The sequence below is a fragment of the Tympanuchus pallidicinctus genome, unplaced genomic scaffold, assembly GCF_026119805.1.
Source record: "Tympanuchus pallidicinctus isolate F22 unplaced genomic scaffold, pur_lepc_1.0 scaffold23, whole genome shotgun sequence".
NCBI classification, from domain to species: Eukaryota; Metazoa; Chordata; class Aves; order Galliformes; family Phasianidae; genus Tympanuchus; species Tympanuchus pallidicinctus.
The window spans coordinates 94,243-114,602 of NW_026294740.1; the positions used below are offsets into that span (position 1 = coordinate 94,243).

General features: G+C 40.3%; 1 protein-coding gene across 1 annotated transcript; it reads right to left on the reverse strand.

Moving 5' to 3' along the window:
* Window positions 1–1,878: 1,878 nt before the first annotated feature.
* On the reverse strand, window positions 1,879–19,709 carry GSG1L2 (GSG1 like 2). Its single transcript, XM_052688200.1, has 5 exons — window positions 18,701–19,709; window positions 16,802–16,849; window positions 13,121–13,273; window positions 7,377–7,488; window positions 1,879–2,262 (listed from the first exon to the last, which is right to left on the reverse strand). The coding sequence occupies exons 1-5, from the start codon at window positions 19,044–19,046 to the stop codon at window positions 2,007–2,009; spliced, it is 915 nt and encodes a 304-aa protein (XP_052544160.1). The 5' UTR covers window positions 19,047–19,709; the 3' UTR covers window positions 1,879–2,006.
* Between the last annotated feature and the right edge of the window lie 651 nt (window positions 19,710–20,360).

Sequence of the window (20,360 nt, forward strand, 5' to 3'; positions counted from 1 at the left end):
GCATGAAAAAGGGGCGGCCAGCAGGAGAGGGAGCTGATCGTCCCCCTCTGCTGAGCTCCTGTGAGGCCCCATCTGCAGCGCTGCGTCCAGGCCTGGGGCCCCCAGCACAGGAGGGACGTGGAGCTCTGGTAGCGGGTCCAGAGGAGGCACTGAGATGAGCAGAGGGCTGGAGCAGCTCTGTGTGAGGCAAGGCTGAGGGAACTGGGCCTGTTGAGCTTGGGGAAGAGAAGGCTGCGGGGAGACCTCACTGTGGCCTTCCAGTGCTTGAAGGGAGAGTAGAAACAGGAGGGGAACGGTGATAGCATAAGGGGGAATGGATTTAAACTGAGACAGGGGAGGTTTAGGTTGGATATGAGGAGGAAGTTTTTGAGCCAGAGGGTGGTGAGGCACTGGCACAGGTTGCCCAAGGAGGCTGTGGATGCCCCATCCCTGCAGGCATTCAAGGCCAGGCTGGATGTGGCTCTGGGCAGCCTGGGCTGCTGGTTGGTGACCTGCACACAGCAGGGGGTTGGAACTGGATGAGCATTGCCTAGAATGTTGGCATTTCTGCCAAGCACATTTTCAGCTTGATGTCCAGCAAGATCCCCAAGTCACCCTTCATGGAGTTGATTTTCAATCATCATGGTAATCCAATCACTCAATCCATGCCACCACATTTCTCATTTCAATTACACTGCTGTTCTTTGTCTGCATACAGTGTTCTAGTTCCTCTCACTTGTTTCACAGGCTGCTTGGATTTGCATATGTACACTTGATATTAGTTTTATTTTATCCTGTTCTGTCATTCCTGAGGTCTCACTTGTCACCTTGTACCTTTTTCTTTCCATCTTTCCTGCTTAATGACATAATTTGTCTTTTCCATCATTCCTAGTAAACATTCACCTCAACATGTTGACCAGCTTCATCAATGACATTATTTTGTCCAGCTTTACCAAATAGCCCTTGTCTCCTCAAGCAGTTCCTGATCCTCAGAGAGGGTGCTACAGTTGTCAAAGCCTGTCATCTGGACCAGCTATGCAAAATCAAATGTTGTCCGAGGCATCTAGGCCCTTTACCCAGTCAGTCTTTCTTCCTGTAGGGTCATGGAAAACACAACCTGGGCCCCCATGTCCTATACCTTCCCCCTCAAATCAGAGTTGTATAGTCACTCTGGACATGCTCAAGGCCTCCCCAGTAGTATCTTTGGTGTCCAAATGGGTAATCAGCAGGGGATAGTTGTCTGAGGGCTGGACAGACTTCAGCAGTCTCCCTGAAACACTTTATATGCAATGTTCCAACAGAGAGCAAACATCCCTATATGTTATCACATCACCAGAAAAAGGCCTTCAGTCCCTGAAGGAGACAGTCTCCCACTGCTGTCACACACTGATGCTGCTGCATGTTTCAGGATTTGCTGGCTCTGAGCGCACCCCAGGTAGAGCTTCCACTCTTTACCTGATGCCAGAGGCCAAACCAATTCTGCAGTTGCAGATCTGCTAATGGAGAAAGAGCCATCTTCCTCTTACTGGACGTTACAAGCACCCAGCATTCTCAGTCCTGTGACCCTACAGCAAGCAGACTCCAGCTGCACTTTCTTCTGTGCATATAGAAGTTCAGGTGCTTGTCTTTGCAGCATCCTGTGAATAACTTGTTAATCTCTTTTTCATCACCCACTGTGCTATGCAGCCTGCTCACCTCCTCCCACAGCTCCTTAACTCATCCAAACAGCATATCTCCTGCAAACAAGGGTGCATGCCTTCACTTTTCTTAGCTTCAGCAAGAGACACCAGGCACTCTGCTTAAAAATCAGAGGAATGCAGAACCTATGTCACAGATCTTTTTCTGAACTAGGACACCTGAATCTGCTTTTGCAATACTAAGACTTCCTTGAAACATTCATGGAATTATTATTTTTTTTATTAGAGAAGATAACTAATACTACACAAATGTACAATTTTATTAAATAACATTGTTTCATTCTGTTCTGATTTTATGGTTCACAGTATGCCTTGAGAAAAGGTTAAAACTTATAGAACTGAAATAGTGCCCATGTAACGTAAATCTTTTACTGGATGTGCACAGTCCTCTGTAGTGTTGTGAAAAGAGTTCACATACACATTGCAAGCTTTCTCTGGAGCTGCGTGATCAGGAAACTTGTATTTAATCTTTAAACTCCTTTCCAGCATTTTTCTTTTGTGCTTGAATTCCAAAATAGTTTTTGTATATTTGTTAATAGTGGTGACAGCTGCAGCCATACAGCAAGCGAAGGAAGCCCAAGCGAGGCTATAAACAAAAAAGTTTATTAGAAATTAGCAGAACATCGTCATATCCAACTTCTTCAACTTTATTTTTGAAAAAATGCACCTAAGATGTTGCACTGTTTTATACTAGGGAAAGAGGAGCATAGTCAGAGAAGAAGAAATGCATTTGGTTAATTGCCATCCACATACCTGACTTATAAAATGGACCTCTGTATAATGCTTATAACATTCACATTTATTGTCCTTCCTTATAATATCCATTTTAATGCCTCTGATCCTCTGTTAATTCTGAGCTCATTTTCAGAAAGAGGAACTGCATAAGAATGAAGATGCATACAAAATTAGAATGTGCAGCTACTGAGACTAAAAATCTCACAGATGCCACCGACAAATAATTTGTGTCAGTTACTCACAAAGATTAGTAAGAAAAGAGTTAAATAAGAGGGTCAAACACTGAAATACATTCCTGAGAAAACAGATGATGACTAAAGAGGAAGAAAATAACACCAACTATGAAATGTTTGGAATAACACCATAAAAAGACGGAACTAAAAAATGATATTGAGTTACAGTTTACTGGAGATACAGGAAAACTCTAGACTACTGAGTGGGCAATGCATGCTAGAAATATAAAATTATCATGTAAAAATATGGTCACAGTGGAATGAATTAGAGTTTACAGTGAAGAAATTTAGCAGAGCCTTTCTTAACATGGCAAGGTCAGGATAATCAAATGAAATGTGTGCTTTAGTGGAGAAGTCAGTTTAAGAAACTCCTTTTAATATCTTTTCTCCTTCATAGATGTTTGTTCCTACATCCTTGCTGTAGTTCAATGAACTCATTTGTGTTTTTAAATAACTCTTTCCTTTTTTTAATTTTTTTTCCCCTTCTAAGTGCTATTTTCAGCAAGGATTAGTTACCAGATAATCAGACAACTAGATGCTTTGACAGAGTTTGAGTGCAATGGAGTATGGCACACAGATGCATAGGACTAATAGGAGCAGGAAGAAGGCAGATCAGTTTAAGTTATGCTTTCTCCTCAAGTCAGCCAAATTACACACTGACTTCCCATCTCAAATATGAGGATAAGTGGAAAAGATCTTGTAGCAAAGAAATAGCAAGAATTGGTGAAAGTCAACAGAAGCAGGTACACGTACATTACCGTTCAAACTGAACGCAAATGGAACAGTAGGTCTGCCTATGCTGGTAAGTAACCTATGGCTTGAGCCAACTGTAGTAGAGAAGAGCTGAAGATGGCAGCAATGAAATCACGTTTTAGCCTATGAGATGATTTAAAGTTAGTGTATCTGATCTGATAAAAAGCATTTTGACTGAATAAATAATGCACTGTGGGATTAGTAGAAAAATCAATATAATTAATACTATGAAGCACAACTCTTGTTGACCACCCTGTTAAAGGCCTTTGAAGAAGCTACTGAAATAAAGAAACTGATTACGAGAAAACTTCAAAAAAGGCCTCTTAGCAAAGACTGAAAAAAATTGAGCTCTTATAAGCAGATACTTCGGCAGACCAATGTTGTGTTAAAATATACAAAATAAAAACCAGAATTGTTTCTTTGACTGTAGAAAATATTAATGTGATTCTTCAAGATTTTTCCCAGAACTTTTCCTTTTACATAAACAATTTGGCAAAAAATAAAAATAAATAAAGAAAGAAAGAACCCAGTGGCTAAGGAGAACCAAGGAAAGAAGTGAGTGAACTCTTGTTACTGAAAGAGCCAGAGGATAAAAGAGAGCTTGGCTACAGTGGAAATTCAGCTTCAAGAAGCGAATTCAGTTTGAACTCTGCTCAAAGAATAAAGGCAAAAGCATGATCAGAAAGATCAACTGGAAAAGAAAGTGGATTACAGCAACTGGTTCATCTGGTAAAAAGAATTACAGATAAAAGCGCAACTGGAATACATGTTTTTCCATCACTGCTTCATGATGGAAACTTACTACAAAGTAAATCTTTAGAGAGAAAATGATTTTTCATTTGAGAATGTATCAATGTGAGAAACACAAGGGTAGTGAGAGATTCACTAACAATATAAAGATCTTTCAATCTACCTAAGAAGATAGAAAAGAAATATGGAGAGATTTATTGTCTTAGTTCCAGCTGGGATGGAATTGTTTTCTTCAGAGTCTGACACGATGATGTGTTTTTGGTTCTAGGAGAAAAACAATGTTGATAAGACATCAATGTGCAAACAACTGTGATGCTGAGCTACCTGCTGGGTTAAACCACAACACTTATTATAAAGATGTTCAGGGCCACCACAGACCGAGCCTACCCATCAGTAGTGATTATTGTTGCAGGTGCCTCCTGGACCAGGTGGAAAAAAAACCTCAGGCATTGCAGCCAGATATGAGGAAACATGGGAAAATGTAGCAGATGGAAGAAGCATGACAGGATCAACAGTTCTTGCTGGCACTGCAGTTCTTTTCCAATGAGTCTGGAGGTTGGGATGAAAAACTGCTGCCACGGGCCTGATTCTCTGTTTTCCTTGCTGTTAAGGAGGTAATGTTAAAGAGGACCCAAAGGTAAAGTAGTAAAATCTTTTCCTGTGTGTCTGCCTGTCCATATCCCTGACATGGTCTTAGTGACAAGTGGATGTTGGGATAATCAAAAACAGAGTTAAATACAATAATGAATGTCCAACTTTTGTCATTTGTCTTCTTTCCTCATACATGAGCATCTTTCCCTTTTCACTCTCATGAGGTTCTCCCAGTCAGTCAGTATGAGAGAAGTTTTGGAATGCTGAAGTTGAGGATTTACACAAAAATGAGGAAGGTCCAAATGTGGGCTATCAAAAAAGAGACGATATTACGTATAGAAAGAGATAAGAGGAAAGAAACCAAGAAAGACAGATGGAGGATGAGGCATCTGTATGTATTTTTTGCTTTATTCTTACATTTGAATGGGGTGACATGACTACCTTTCAGGTTGAGTAAAGGAAAGAAGACAGTAAACTTTGCCAGGAAAAAAAAAAAAAAAAAAAAAAAAAAAAAATAAGGAGCATGTAACTGATTAGAAAAAAGGCATCACAGGCACCACACAGACCATCTTCCTCTACGCCTTTGTACATGCAGGTACCAATGGCTTCCTTGTACGTTGGACAGACATGTTAAGCTACATAATTTCTTACTATTTGAATAGTCTCTGTCTTTGAAGTTTTGACTGGACCCAAATGTAAGTGCACTGAAGGCACAAGAGAAAATTTGTACGTATTGAACAGAAGCTTCCAAACAAGCTGCTTCTGCTCAGGAAATTTAGACCCCTGGAGGCAAAGCAATGTAGAGTTGTCGATGTGTTCAAATGTGATTTCAGTTATTAGAAAGGTGGAAAGTAACAAACCAGGAGACAGGGAAAAAAAAACCAAACACTATTTCACTGCAAAATCTCTAGAAAATCTGCATTGTAAAGACGTAGCTATAATCTCTCATTCAGTAAAAATACAATAAATCTTAAAAGAACAAAAGTGTGAATGACAATGAGCTGTGATCTAAACTCTCAGAACTGGTATGTAGAGAATTAGTCTGAGTTTTCCCTTAGTGACATTAATTATTGGGCCCCGGCAGACATTGGATTTAACCCATTCCCAATATAGATGTTTCTGCACTGACATAATGACAGCTGTTTCCAGCAAATATCATATCTGCAAATTCATAGAATTATCTTAGAATCATCGAATCATAGAATCATAGAATGAAAAGGACCTCAGAGATCAACTAGTTCCAACTCCCTGCTGTGTGCAGGTCACCAACCAGCAGCCCAGGCTGCCCAGAGCCACATCCAGCCTGGCCTCGAATGCCTGCAGGGATGGGGCATCCACAGCCTCCTTGGGCAACCTGTTCCAGTGCCTCACCACCCTCTGACTCAAAAACTTCCTCCTCACATCCAACCTAAACCTCCCCTGTCTCAGTTTAAATCCATTCCCCCTTATGCTATCACCATTCCCCTCCTGTTTCTACTCTCCCTTCAAGCACTGGAAGGCCACAGTGAGGTCTCCCCGCAGCCTTCTCTTCCCCAAGCTCAACAGGCCCAGTTCCCTCAGCCTTGCCTCACACAGAGCTGCTCCAGCCCTCTGCTCATCTCAGTGCCTCCTCTGGACCCGCTGCCAGAGCTCCACGTCCTTCCTGTGCTGGGGGCCCCAGGCCTGGACGCAGCGCTGCAGATGGGGCCTCACAGGAGCCCAGCAGAGGGGGACGATCAGCTCCCTCTCCTGCTGGCCGCCCCTTTTTCATGCAGCCCACAACACAGCTGCCTTCTGGGCTGCAGGCGCTCACTGCTGCCTCATGGCCAGCTTCTCGCCCACCAGGACCCCAAGTCCTTCTGCGCAGGGCTGCTCTCAAGCACATCTTCCCCCAGTCTGTATCAATACCTGGCATTGCCCCCACCCAATGGCAGCACCCTGCACCTGGCCTTACTGAACCCCATTGGGTTCCCATAGGCCCACTTCTCCAGCCTGTCCAGGTCTCTCTGGATGGCTTCCCTTCCCTCCAGTGTATCAACTGCACTGCTCAGCTTGGTGTCATCACAAACTTGTTGAGGTCCACTTGAATTCAAATGCTGACTACCGAACAAATTTGAATGGATTTTCAGTAGCACAACAGAGACATGCATATTGCAAAAATCCCTTGCATACCCCTCTTTCTTAATAAATTAACAGTATTTCCTCAGAAGAAATGTTGCAATTGCTTATAGGCTTATATATGCAAATCTTTTCTCAAAAATTTACATTTTGTCTGAAATGTTCCACACGCAATGAATTGAAGTAAGGAAATATGTAGCCTAAGTGTTTGAGGCCAGGAGAGTTGTAAGTAATTTATGCAAGACAGTCTTCCTGGAAAACAAAGGTACCAAATCTAACTCTGAAAACAAATGGGTAATCTGATGCATGTGGAAAAGAACCTCTTCTTCATGCAGAACTGTCTAAAGGATGGAAAATGCAAAACTGACAAGTTTATACATCCTATGCAATAATCTAAGTACTGAATTTGGAGAAAAAAAAACATCTAAATCAAGAGGGAAGTAGGTTAGACCCATCCATTATAAAGTAGGTATAAATTCTTTGAATATAGGGTGAAGTGACTGAAATGTAAGGGAAGAACCAAACATAAGCAAATAGGTACCAATAGGACCAGCCATAATCCCATGTGTGAGGTCTCCAGTCTTCAGGACCAAGATTTACAGTCATTTGAAATACAGTTGTGTACATCATGTGAGCAACCATGCCCAGAAGACCTAAAAAATACAATATCACGAGAATATTAGATATCAATACATAAAATATCATGAGAATATTAGAAAATGCAAGCTGCAGCCGTTCCTCACTCTCTATAGCAGTTGTCTCTTGAGCTTCTGAAGAACATTTTTCAACATATCTGAACTCTATAAGACACTGAACATACTTATGAGCATCCTGGACATTGTTATCTGGCTGTATTTATGTGTTGTGATAAAAGCAGAAAAAGCAACATTAAAAAGCAAAAAAGTTAATGGTCCTCACTCTCTACTTTTAGTATTTCAAAATCTACTTTTAGTAATTTAGCCCTGAGCAGGCATCAGCCACGGCAGTGAAGTCTCACTCAGTTGCATTGTGCAGGTCATGTTTCCTGTAGCTCTATCTTTCAGTGGAAAGATTTTCAAAAGTACAAGTATTAGTTGTATTGGTGCCTCAAAAGCAGACAGATTTATCAGCATTATTTGAGTAAATGAATTGAGTAAATGAGCAAGTGCCTAATGCCTATTAAAAAGCAGTGAAAGACTCAGTTGTCAAAGTGGATTCTATTTAATAATTTAATTTTCAAAATTCCTACAAAGCTACTACCCAAGCATAATGAGATCACTTTTCCCTCAGCATTTTATTTTCAATCAGTGAACTTCTCCATTAATTTCTGTATTTTTTGTTTCCAGCTATATATATAAACATCCTGGAAGTATCAAGCAACTCACTGTCTGAAACACCAGACAATCCCCCCACAAGTCCCAATTGATGGATATTCCCAAAGTAGCTCTGCTTCATGAATTCTTGGGGAAAAAAAAAAAAAAAAAAAAAAAAAAAAAGATAAAAGCAATTGCTTGTCCACAGAGGCTCTCAGTCTAGGACATAACAAGTAGAAGTTGGCAGTGACCTGGCTTCAGTAGTCATTACAAAAGCATCTTTCCTGAAATACTGGATGTGAACCTACTGTTTACCAGAACTACCTCCTTGAAGTTCTCATATAAGGATAAAATTTCACAGTAATAATTTTTTTAGTGCAACATATTCTACATCAGTTAGAACAGTTATTATAAGACTTTATTTGGTCTGAGCTAAAGACTGAAGGAAATTAAACCCTGACTTTTTTAAATGGTCAATTACTATAGCTGTTTCCTTAAAATGTGTTTTTAGTATAGCTTTAGTTATGTAGCTATTTTTTGCTGCACATCTCATTAGTTGACTTTCAGTTTGTTTTTGTGTGCTAGAATTAAGAGGATGTTGGTATAAAAAACTGCATTTTCATTACAGATTAAAGTGTAGGAATCTTTAAACCATTTCCTTGACTAGATTAGTCTAGTCAAGGAACTAGATTAGTAACTTAGTAATTAGTAATTAGTCAAGGATCTAGACTAGTAACTAGATTTGGTTCATATTTACAATAGATTATATGTAAATTTAACAGCCAAGACAGATGTTCTTCAATTTTTTAATATCTCATGAAATGTTTAAAATAGGGGTCTAGCTGAAGTAAAGAGTATCCAGTAAAAATGTACAAAGGTACATAGGGAATAACAGTGACACACCACTGACACAAGAAAAATGAGCTAGTAATTGGTGAAACTGTCTAAATAGTTAAATTAAGCTTGTAAGCGTGTATGGAAAGAGAACTTCTGCTCCTTTAAGTGTATCTGTACTACTACCTTTTTCTTGTGCAATGAAGGACAAGAAAGGAAGGAAGCCATAGACAAAAACATATAGGGGCAACAAACCTGACAGATAAATGATACAGGAAGTAGTGATGCAAACCAAACTGGAAAGCAGGTAGAAGGGAGGAGAAAGGAAGGGAGGACAAGCAGGAAGGAGTAATGAACATGGAGAGGTAGAGGGGTGGGGGTGGGGCTAGTGAAAAAGTATAAATGGGCTGAAGGTGCTGGTCCTGTATGAAATGGGGGCAGTCAGTGCTTTCGCTGGCAAAGCCCATTGCCTGATCATAGCAGCCTGTCCTATCTTCTTCTATTTTCTCACTTTTCTTTTTCTTAAATATCTGTGTACTTGTGCTCTCTGCCTTATGTGTATGTGGACATCAGAGACTGTGCCAGCTGCTAGGGATGTCTGATGTGTGTATGTGTGAAAACTGGTGCTGGCTCTTGGGAGTCAGGCCAGGGGATGAGGCACCCCTAGCTGCGCAGTCAGCTGCTGAACTGAGAGATGTTCCGACTGTCAGGTCCTGCAAACTTTGAGCCCTAAGTGCCAGCCACTGGAGTCAGAGTAGGGGTATGGGCCCCTGATTGTGATACCAGATCCTGGTTTTACCTGCCACTGAAACACAATGGTGTGTTCCCCAAACCAGCTGCTGGCAAAAACCAGTGTGACTGAGGAAATGTACATGTGTGTGGATGTGACTTTAAACGATCAAGTGCCAACCACTGAGGTCCTCTCAGTATGGGTGGAATTTAATGCCACTTACTGGAGTAGGGCTGGGAATGTGGATGCCCCAACCCATAATGTCAACTACTGGAACCCATAGGGTCTTAGTGCAGCTTCTGGTGTGTGGAGGGTCTTCTACTCCTGGCCACTGAGGCAAGCATGTTGTGCAATCCCAAACCATCTACTGGTGGGGTGCTGACTTGAGTGAAGCAAGTGTGGGGCTCCATACTGGTGGCTGAAGCCAGGCCATGCATCACAGCCCATGTGCTTGGCATCAGCCCATGTAGGGGCTGTCCATATCTTCCCCAAAGCTTATGTATGTGTGTATAAGCCAGCAAACACCAAGCTGAACCAGACAGCAAATGATGGTGCTGCAGGTCCAGTCTGGGGCATCAGGAGGGGTGGGAGTTCATGCTGTTATATCCAGGAGGATTTATAGCATGGGGTGCACATGGGATGAGTGTCTGCCTGTGATAACTGCATTTTTGCAGTATGCATCAGGCTGAACTAATTTATAAGTAGGAGATCTGAGAAGTAGACAAGGGAACCCAGGATCTGGGCAGGCATACTGGACAGACAGAGGGTTTGGGCCAGCATGTAGAGCATCTGTGAATGTCTGTGTGCTTGTGAACCTAGGGAGTGCTGTGTATGTGCCTGCACAACTGATTTCCTGCCTCTGCCAGCCCAAGCTGAGAGTCAGTTTTCTGTGTTCATGTTCTTATGTGAATCCTCTGTGTTCAAGTCAGTGTTTTGACTATGGCAAGCTGACTGAGTATGTCATGGTCCTTTGCATGTCTGTATTTGTCATGTCACTGCGACATGTACTCAGCATTGCTACTGGATAAGCTTTCAAAAGGGCAGAGACATCGGGTCCACGGGCACAGAGATGGGCTCCATTGGCCAAGAAAAAGAAGTAGTCTGGTGCCAGAGTGATTGGAGGAGGTGGCCACGGTCTTTACATCACTTAGGCTTACTACTCTTTCCTTAGAAATAGGCCTGACAATGGATGGAAAGATACAGGTAGAAATAAAAAGTAAGCAAAAAAGTAAGCTTATTTATTCAGTCAAAAAAAGTATGCTACTTTACTCTGTCTGTAGATGAGGTTCAAAATACAGAAAATCTCTCATCAGTGATAAGAGAAAAATATTTAAAATATTTTAAAATTGTTTCCAGGACCTCTAATGGTAAATCCCTGCTCAAGAAAGATTATGGAGACAGGGGTCTTTTTTGAGCATTTAGTAGAACTGGTGACTATGAACATTTTTACCAGCCTTCAGGAAAGTCATTCTTAAGAAAAAAAAAAAAAAAAAGAAAAGAAAAAAGAAAAAAGAAAGAAATAAAGAAAGAAGATATTCTACAATGTTCTCAAAGTCATAGACAGCAAATCTTGGGTACCACTCTCTGGCCTATATGGAGCTGAGAGAAATCTGGAAATGTGTAAGAGTTAATTAAAAAGAAGAGGAAATCGCCTGCTGTGTTTCAGGTGAAGATCCCTAAAGATACAAAAATTGTAGCAGCAGTGGCTTTATATTGGGCATGAAGAAAGCATTTTCATCATTAAGGTCTGGATTGCATTTCCTAAGAAAGTCACAGAACCTTTATTACAAAGGTGGGAGTTTTGTTTTGTTTTTGTTTTTGCTTTGTTTTGCTTTGTTTTGTTGTTGGTGGTAATTCTGGAGGTTGGAGATTTTTCCTAACACAAGGCTAGAAAATATCTGTCAGAAAAAGATTAGGAAATTTGGGCCTAACTTGAACGCTGAACTAAAACTACAGTGTTCCAGAAGTTACTATCTGGATTGTAAATCACTGTCTTCTAAAGTTTTTGGAAGGTCACCCCATTGTCTGCATTAAGCACTTTCCTCTAGGAGAACTGCAGAAAAGTTGAGCAAGAGAATACCTGGAGAAACAAGAGTGATCAGAAGCAGTAGAAATATACGTGAAGTCACGTGGCATGTTTTTCTATTATTTCTTTCAGAGAAGATGAATCTGAGACACAATAGATATCTTCAAGTATGCAAAGGCATCTTCAGAAAGGAAGAAAAATGTTTTTTTCCTCATTATAATTACTGGGCTTTTAAAAATCTTAGTTTACTTATCCAACAAATGATAATGGCAAATGCATTAAATATGTGATTATATTTAAGAGGAAAAAGTATAATGAAAAATCTTTAATTCATGAAGAAAAGCACAGCAATCACAAATACAAGAACACTAAATCCACAAATACTAGAATTAGGATCAAACCCAATTTTTTCAGAGAAAAGCATCTTGAGATAAATTCATAAAGACATAGGCTTTGCCATCTGCCCATGTATTTGACTTGCAATCTGTGTTTTTAGAAGATATCCCTCAACTAATATAAATCACTTTGGACTCATGACAGTGTGAAAGATAGTGGTATGTGTTCCACAAGAAGTTATATGTAACTATGAAACACTGTGCATGTTACCAGTAATTTTAGCTCAAATTTCCTCAGTGTTTGACGTAGAATGGCAGAGTAGCTCAGACTGCAAGACACTTTCAGAAGGCTCTGGTCTGATCTCCAGCTCTCATTGCATGGTCAATGATAAACTCAGACCACATTGCTCAGGTAGTGATATATTAAGTTCTTCACCATGAGGACAGACAAGCAGTGGAATCAACTTCCAAGGAAGGCTGCAGGTCTTTTGGAACCAGAAGGATATAACCCTGTAGAGCAAGCTGCTCAGATCTTGGAGGTAACCCTGCTGTGAACAGGGGTTGGACTGGGGACCATTTGAAGTTTCTTCTGAATTGAATTTGTCTAGGATGCTATTATGAGATAGCATTGGATTAAGAAATAAAATGCAGAAAATTAAACACAATTTGTATGATTGTTTTCTATTAAAAATTATGTGATTCCATTTTATTCCCTCTTATAACTGCCATTTTGATTTGACTATTGCTCATTTTATCCTCAGCATATTGGAAATAGAAAATCAAGTTATTTTGAAGGGTTTTTTTTTCTTTGACAATCAGACAACCAAATTCAAAATAATAAAGTTAAAACACTGACATTAAAAATAGCAAGTACAAATATAAACTAAACTTAAAAAAAAACATATTAAGTAATGACCATAATAATTAAAAAAAAAACAGCAATGTGTTATTAATGTCTCAGTAAATACAGTAGTAGTTTACAATCCTACACGCTGTTACTAATCTTCAGCTTGAACGCTATCAATGTTAAATTTTCTGGATGTAATAAATTGAGATCCTAAACTGTACCTGCTAGTACGATGACTACTGCAGAAAAGGCGTTGATCTTTAGTCCATCAATGACAGTACTGTAGTAGCACATTTCTACTGACATGAGAACAACTCCAGTCAGAAGCAAAATGTTATAGAGTAGCTCTGCTACAATAGACAGCCATAAAACTCCTGTAAAAACAAATAAATACTGAGAGATGATAAAAAAGTCATTTATATTTTCACCAGTTTTCTCTTCATTCATATTGTTTACATAACTTTAAACAAAAAGTCACAGAATCACAGAATCACAGAATGGCCAGGGTTGGAAGGGACCTCAAGAATCATGAATCTCCAACCCCCCTGCCACACGCAGAGCCACCAACCTCCACATTTAATGCTAAACCAGGCTGCCCAGCACCCCATCCAACCTGGCCCTGATCACCTCCAGGGACGAGGCATCAACAACCTCTCTGGGCAGCTGTTCCAGCACCTTACCAATATCTGTAAAGAATTTCCCCCTGACATCCAACCTAAGTCTTCTCTCCCTAAAATTAAAACCATTTCCCCTTGTTATGCTATTATCTACACTTTCAAAGAGTTGACTCCCTTCCTGTCTATAGGCTCCCTTTAGGTCACACAGAAGCCTTCTTTTCTCCAGGCTGAACAAGCCCAGCTCCCTCAGCCTGTCTTTATAGGGGAGGTGCTGCAGCCTCCTGATCATCTTTGTGGCTCCTCTGGACCCTCTCCAACAGCTCCCTGTCTTTCTTGTACTGAGGGCTCCAGACCTGGATGCAGCACTGCAAATGTGGCCTCAGAAGAGCGGAGTAGAGAGGGACAACCACCTCCCTGTCCCTGCTGGCCACTCATCTTCTGATGGAGCCCACAATACCATTTTTCCCAGGTGCAAGAGCACACTGCTGGCTCATGTTCAGTTTTTTCTCCATCAGGACCACCAGATCCTTCTCTGCAGGGCTGCTCTCAAGGACCACTCCTTCCAGTCTGTATGAATGCCAGGGATTCCTCCGGCCCAAATGCAAAACCTTGCACTTTGATGTGTTGAATCTCATCAGGTTCACCCGAACCCACCTTCCAAGTCTGTTTCAGGTCCCTCTGAATGGCATCCCTTCCTTCCCCTGCACCAACTCCTCAACCTCACCACTCAGCTTGGTGTTGTCAGCAAACTTGCTGAGGCTGTCCATCATCAATGTCATTGATGAAGATGTTAAAGAACACCGGTCTCAAGACAGACCCCTGGGGGACGCCGCTCCTTACTGGCCTCTACCTGGACACAGAGCCATTGATGACCATCCTCTGTCTGCAACCTTTCAACCAGTTTCTTATCCATCAGGTGGTCCACCCATCAAATCCACATCCCTCCAATTTGGAGATAAGGATGTGGTGGGGGACCATGTCAAAGGCCTTGCTCATGTCCAGCTAAATGACATCAGCCACTTTCCCCTTGTCCACCACTCCATCATGGAAGGTCACCAGATTGCTTAAGCATGACCTTCCCCTGGTGAAGCTGTACTGGCTGTCCAGGACTATCTGTTCCATGATCTTCCCAAGCACAGAGGTGAGACTCACCAGCCTGCAGCTCCTGGGTCCTCCTTGCTCCTTTTCTTATAAATGGGAGTGATGTGACCCTTCCTCCAGTCATCTGGGACCTTACCTGACTTCATCTGAAGTTAGAGGCTATGAGAATGCTATTTTAACATCAAGAAGAAGACTTCAAGTTCAATAGCTGCCCTAACTTATTATTCCTGTACTGGCCATGTAGTGAATGAGCTTTTGCATGTTTCTTCTGTATGTGTCAGAACCTCACAGTTCAAGGTGGGAAAGTACAGTTTTTGCACTGAATAGTTACCCCAATCATTAACAAACATATTCCCTTTTAGTTTACAGTCTTTCACCAGACAAGCTCTTTCTATTTGGACAGAGATGCCTTCATGTGCACAGACAATCTCCAGTTTTCACTGAGATTCATCTGCTAGTTCATCTCTCTCTAGTTATCTATTAGTTACATCACTGTTTTTCTGTTCATATGCTAATGTCACACAGGCAGGAGCAGGCAGAGTCCTCTTCTATCCAGACAGTAGCAGGAACCGGCCAACAGCTGGTCACTGAACCATACAAACCTTCTTAAAAACAAGTTATTGTGTCCTTTGACATCTGATTGTGTATCCACAAAGTGATTTCATAGATATATATATATACACCAGGTATATGTGCATACATATATACTAACAAACATAAATTAAAAATAGAAACATTGCTAAGACATGTAATTGACTACTACATGTAATTGAATACTATGCACTTGTGCTTTATATGAGTGGATCAGACGTTGCATGAGAGTTCCTGGGCGAGGTGTATTTCTCAAGAAAATCTTTATCTTGGCAAAAAAAAGTTCATTTTGTTCAGGAAATTTGAATGATACATTAACCAGAAGTATGGTCCAGTAATAGGACCTTGCATCTAAATATTTTTGAATAGTGAGCCATCATTATACATGCACTGAGCACTTATGTGTATCACCCTGCCTTGGGATATTCAGCTCAGGAACAGAGACTTTGATGCATCTCAAGTCTTGTGCACGCAGCAGCCATACGTATGTATGGAACACAAGCTTTGTCTTCCTGTGCAAGGTGAGATGTGACAAGGGCAAAAATCTTTATTTCCACACAGCATTGCACTGCCCTGAGGTATTTTCACATTGCAGTATTCAGGTACAGAAGTGCTTTCTTAGGTGTCTTAATCTGACTTCTGACCAGGGGCCAATGTCCTGTTAATGGAGGTGTTTCAGTACTGCATCCACCAGTGGTTCTAGGTGTGAGGAGCAATCAGTCCCAGGCCCACAACGTACTCCTCGTGATACAAACATCTTGAATTATTTGTGAACAGAGACATGGCTGCACAGAGGTGAGAAGAGGTGCTAGCCCTCAGATATTCAATCTTTCTGATACACAGGTAGTTGCAAATGCATATCCAGGCTATTTGGACAAGAGTACTTTTCTAGTATGCATTTGAAAACCTTGGAGAAGATTTTATTCTAGATCAGCCACTTCCTAGATTGGTCTAACCATTTACATGATGGGATTAACATTGGAGGAGACTCTCTTCATGGCATTGCAAGCAGGTTTTGTAGAAAAAGGAATGGTTCTTTGAAAGAACTAGGTTTACTCCACACTTTCTGTAGTTGTATTTGGACTGCAAAACCTGGATGAATGGAAATACCTACTGAGAGCTTACAGGGAGACGATTCATCTCCACATTAGTTTGGTTCACAGCACATCTCCCAAGTCCCTTGGGATTTAATGGGGACAGCAAGTTGCTACCCCATTTGTGCTTTGTATGCTGCCATCCCTGTGGCCTTTCAAGGTAGCACAGTGTCATCCATAGAGTTCTTGACTGAATTTGAAGATATGAGGAAAGAGATAGAAAAGCTTTGGAAATCCTAATTTCCAGTATCCTTATTCAAAATACGTTTGTTTTTTTTTTTTTGTTTAAGTTGCTATTCAAAAGGAGTAATTTCAGAGGATACTGACATATACTTTAAGTCATGTGGGCTTCATTTTGAAGTGGAAACACTAAATAAGCAATTAAAACTATATGAGATTTTTTTTTTTCAAATCCAAATACATTATATTTATTATATTTATTATATTGGTAAATCTGATCAAGAATGTTTGATTTATGTAAACAAAATTGCATATTTACCTCGATCAGAAGCTGGAGTCAAACTGATAAAACTTCTACATTTCTCACCTAAAAATAATAATAATAATTTTAAAAGAAAATTCTGCATTGTTTGGTATTCTGTAATGGCCTAAGGAAACAGTTAAAAAAAAAAAAAAAAAAAAAAAAATACCATAGAAGCACAAATTAAGATGATCAGGAAAACCTTTATTTAATGGGAGTTTGTTCATAGTCTCTGATAAGTGGATCAACTCCTGGAGATTGTCCCAGCCTGTTCCAGAGCAGAAATAGTATTACTCTTTTATGGGAGACTTAGAGAAAGCCTTTGAAGTGTTTTCCAAAAAGTTACAGCTGTGAAAGCCAGAAATTCAAAATTAACAGTTAATTTGAAAGACTATTTCATCCAGCTTATGAATTACAGAATCACTAAAGTTGGTAAAGACATCTGCAGCAACAAGACTGTTGCTCACACTAATTTCTTCGAAGCTTGACTGCTTTTTTATCTGTAAGATCTGATTTTCAAACCCATGTGACCTCCTGATTTCCATGTAGATGCTTTGAACAGAGCTCTTAGAATTAATTTTGGTCTGAGAACAGAGGATGGGCTTTTTTAGCTACTAACTGCACCAAGTATGAACAAAAACAGCCACAGCCAACAGATCAATCCTATGAACCCAGTATCTACAGCAATCTCTACCTAAAATGGTCTTTTTTTGTTGTTTTCTTTTGAGTGAGAGATGCTTTTTGCTCTGATCTTTGCCATTAACCCCCTTGAAATTGCGTAATATACAAGATCTTTTGGCAGAACTCACTCCTCAGAACATACAACTTCTAAAATATTTGTATTTTGTTGCAGATGACAGCTGACTTGATTCCTAGTTTTGTTCAATTTGGCACTCCTACACAATAAGAAAAAATTAACTTCAACCTAAATTCACAATATAAACCCTATTTCTTGAATCAGTTAAACAGTTCCCATATACAAAGATCCAAAATTAATTAGAGGTTCTCTTACACAGCAATTTCTTCCCATTCTACTGATACTTATGTAGTCAGAGTAAAACACAGTTAGATGCCAGAGCTCAGGATTCATGAATTCCAAATTCTTTTTTAGGAGGGTGAAAAATAATACTATTCTGCTTTGGTTTATGTATTGTGAGATCACAGTAAGAAAGTAAGAGTGCCTGTACTTAAGAGGAAATCCATGAAAAAACCTTAGTCTCAGATTTAACTGGTAAAATGAAAATCTAAATATCTTTAAAAATGCATGCTACGGTTTTTATGTTCCTACGGGGCAATCATTCAAGGCAAATATAACCTACAGAACTGTAGGGTTTGTATTGGGCCTCTGCAGACCGTCTAGTTCAATATCCCCTAAAACATGTTCCCTGCAGCAGATTGCTCAGGTAGGCACCCAGGTGAGCATCTCCAGAGTAGACAACTCCACCAGCTCTCTGGGAAGCCAGTTCCAGGGCTCTCCCACCCTCACTGCAAAGAACTTCTTCCTCGTATTTGTTTGGAACTCGCTGTGTTGCAGTTTGTTCCCATTGCCACTTGTTCTGTCATTGTACAACATTGAAAAGATCCTGGCCCATCCGTGATGGGGATTATTTTTGCCTAAGAGAGTAACAATATCAGAAAATTAAACACTTCCCTGTTATGAGTGAAAAAAAACAAACAAACGTTGATCTGCACTATCTCTGTCACTTCAAAATTCTTCACAGAATTTATTAGAATTTTTTTAGAAATTGACTAGGGAGTATCCTCTAAGATTCTCTTTCCTGGAGAAGATAAACTTTTAAAGGCTACTTTTTCTTTTAAAATACATACATGATATTGCAGCAAAGAGGAAATTGACATCAAATAAGTAGAAAAAAACTCTGAGTATTTTCTAAAGTAAGTTTATGTGCTTTTACTCACCTTCCCCATTTATAATTTCTTCACATGAATACCAAATCCCAGCATGAAACTTTCGGTCAACAAACTTGTCGTCTCCCATCTCCCAGATATATTGCACAGCATTGCTGTTGTTGGCATCAGGGCTATTAAAGCGGATGCAGTTATCCCCTTTGGCCTGTCCTATGCAGAAAGGTTTGGCAACTTTTCTTGTCCCTTCACACCAGTAATTGCTACTGAATGCTGTTAGAGAGAAAACTAAAGAGAGAAAACCGAGAAAAAATGCTGCTGAGGCTCTCTGCCGTCTGTCTGTGCCTGGGGCTGAAACTGGCATCCTCTGGGACTGTCGTATCTGTTCTGAAACAACCATTTACAAAGCTACATATATATCTGCCTTGTGAAACACCTGCCTGTATTTACTATCTTGATCTTCACTCCTCTCAGTGAACTGCACCAGCTTAGCAGTTAAGGCAGAAAGCAGAGACAGAGGCGTAATCAGAAATCATGTGGTAGGAGAGATTAAAGATTTAGGGCAGTGCTGGTTTGTACTAGCATCTTGTGAAAGAAATACGAGGAGAAGAGATAATGAATTATAATTTGGCCCAACAGTCACAGGACTAAAGGCACAAAGAATACAGAAGTATAAGAAGCATCTCAGAATCAGAGTCACAGAATTAGAAGTAGGGTTTGGAAGGGACCTCTAAAGTTATTGAGTCCAATGCCCCTGCAAAGCAGGCTCCCTACAGCAGGCTGCACAGCTCAGCATCCAGGCGGGTCTGCAATATCTTCAGGGAAGGAGAATCCACAGCCTCACTGGGAAGCCTGTAAAGCATACTGGTATGTAATCAGAAAAACAAAATATTTAAAGAAACAAAATACACTCGCTATCTCAATCAGCATGAGGAGTCAAACTGATGAAGCCTCTACATTTATCACCTAGTAAATAAATAAAATTAATCTTGCAGTTCCAAATGCTCCTGTAACACAGAGCATTGAATTAAATTGAATACAGCAGTCAATCTTACAGAAATACTTAAGGAGATCAGAGAATTTCACAGCACTACAGCATTTCCCACCATTTGTGCTGAAAGGAATGAGGAGCAGTCCCTGAAGAACGCTGCACAAGTGCCTAGTCCTCACTAGGTTTGCAGGCAGAGGTGGAAGTGCATCCTCATACACCATTTGTTTAATCCTACTGTCAGAGGATTTCCACTTTAAGTAGTGCTATGGGATTGATGCACATTCAGCAAAGCTTCTTGAGCACATTTACAGTACAATCTAAGACCTAAGGTTTTCCACTCCTTGGCCTTGCAGACTTTTTAATATTCACTGTTGAATGGCTAAGCTGAAAGATATGAACAAGGTTGCTTGTCAGGTAGCTTCCTCTCCTGTATATTAGCAGTTATCATTCAATAATCTGCATTTCCAAATAGAGTTTGTCTTTTGGTCAGCTGTAAAGTTGAAGCAAAGGCAGGACCTATCTTAAAACACAGTGGTTCCATACAATTGTTCTTTTTTGAGACTGGTTTACAGATTATTTGACAATCATTGTATTGGACAACTTGAACAGCACAAATATTATTGTGTTCTGTGTACAAACACAGAGGTTCTTATCTCTGCTTGTACCGAAACTCTTCTGAAATATCATTATCTGATCTAGAAAAGGGAAGTGTATAATCAAGAT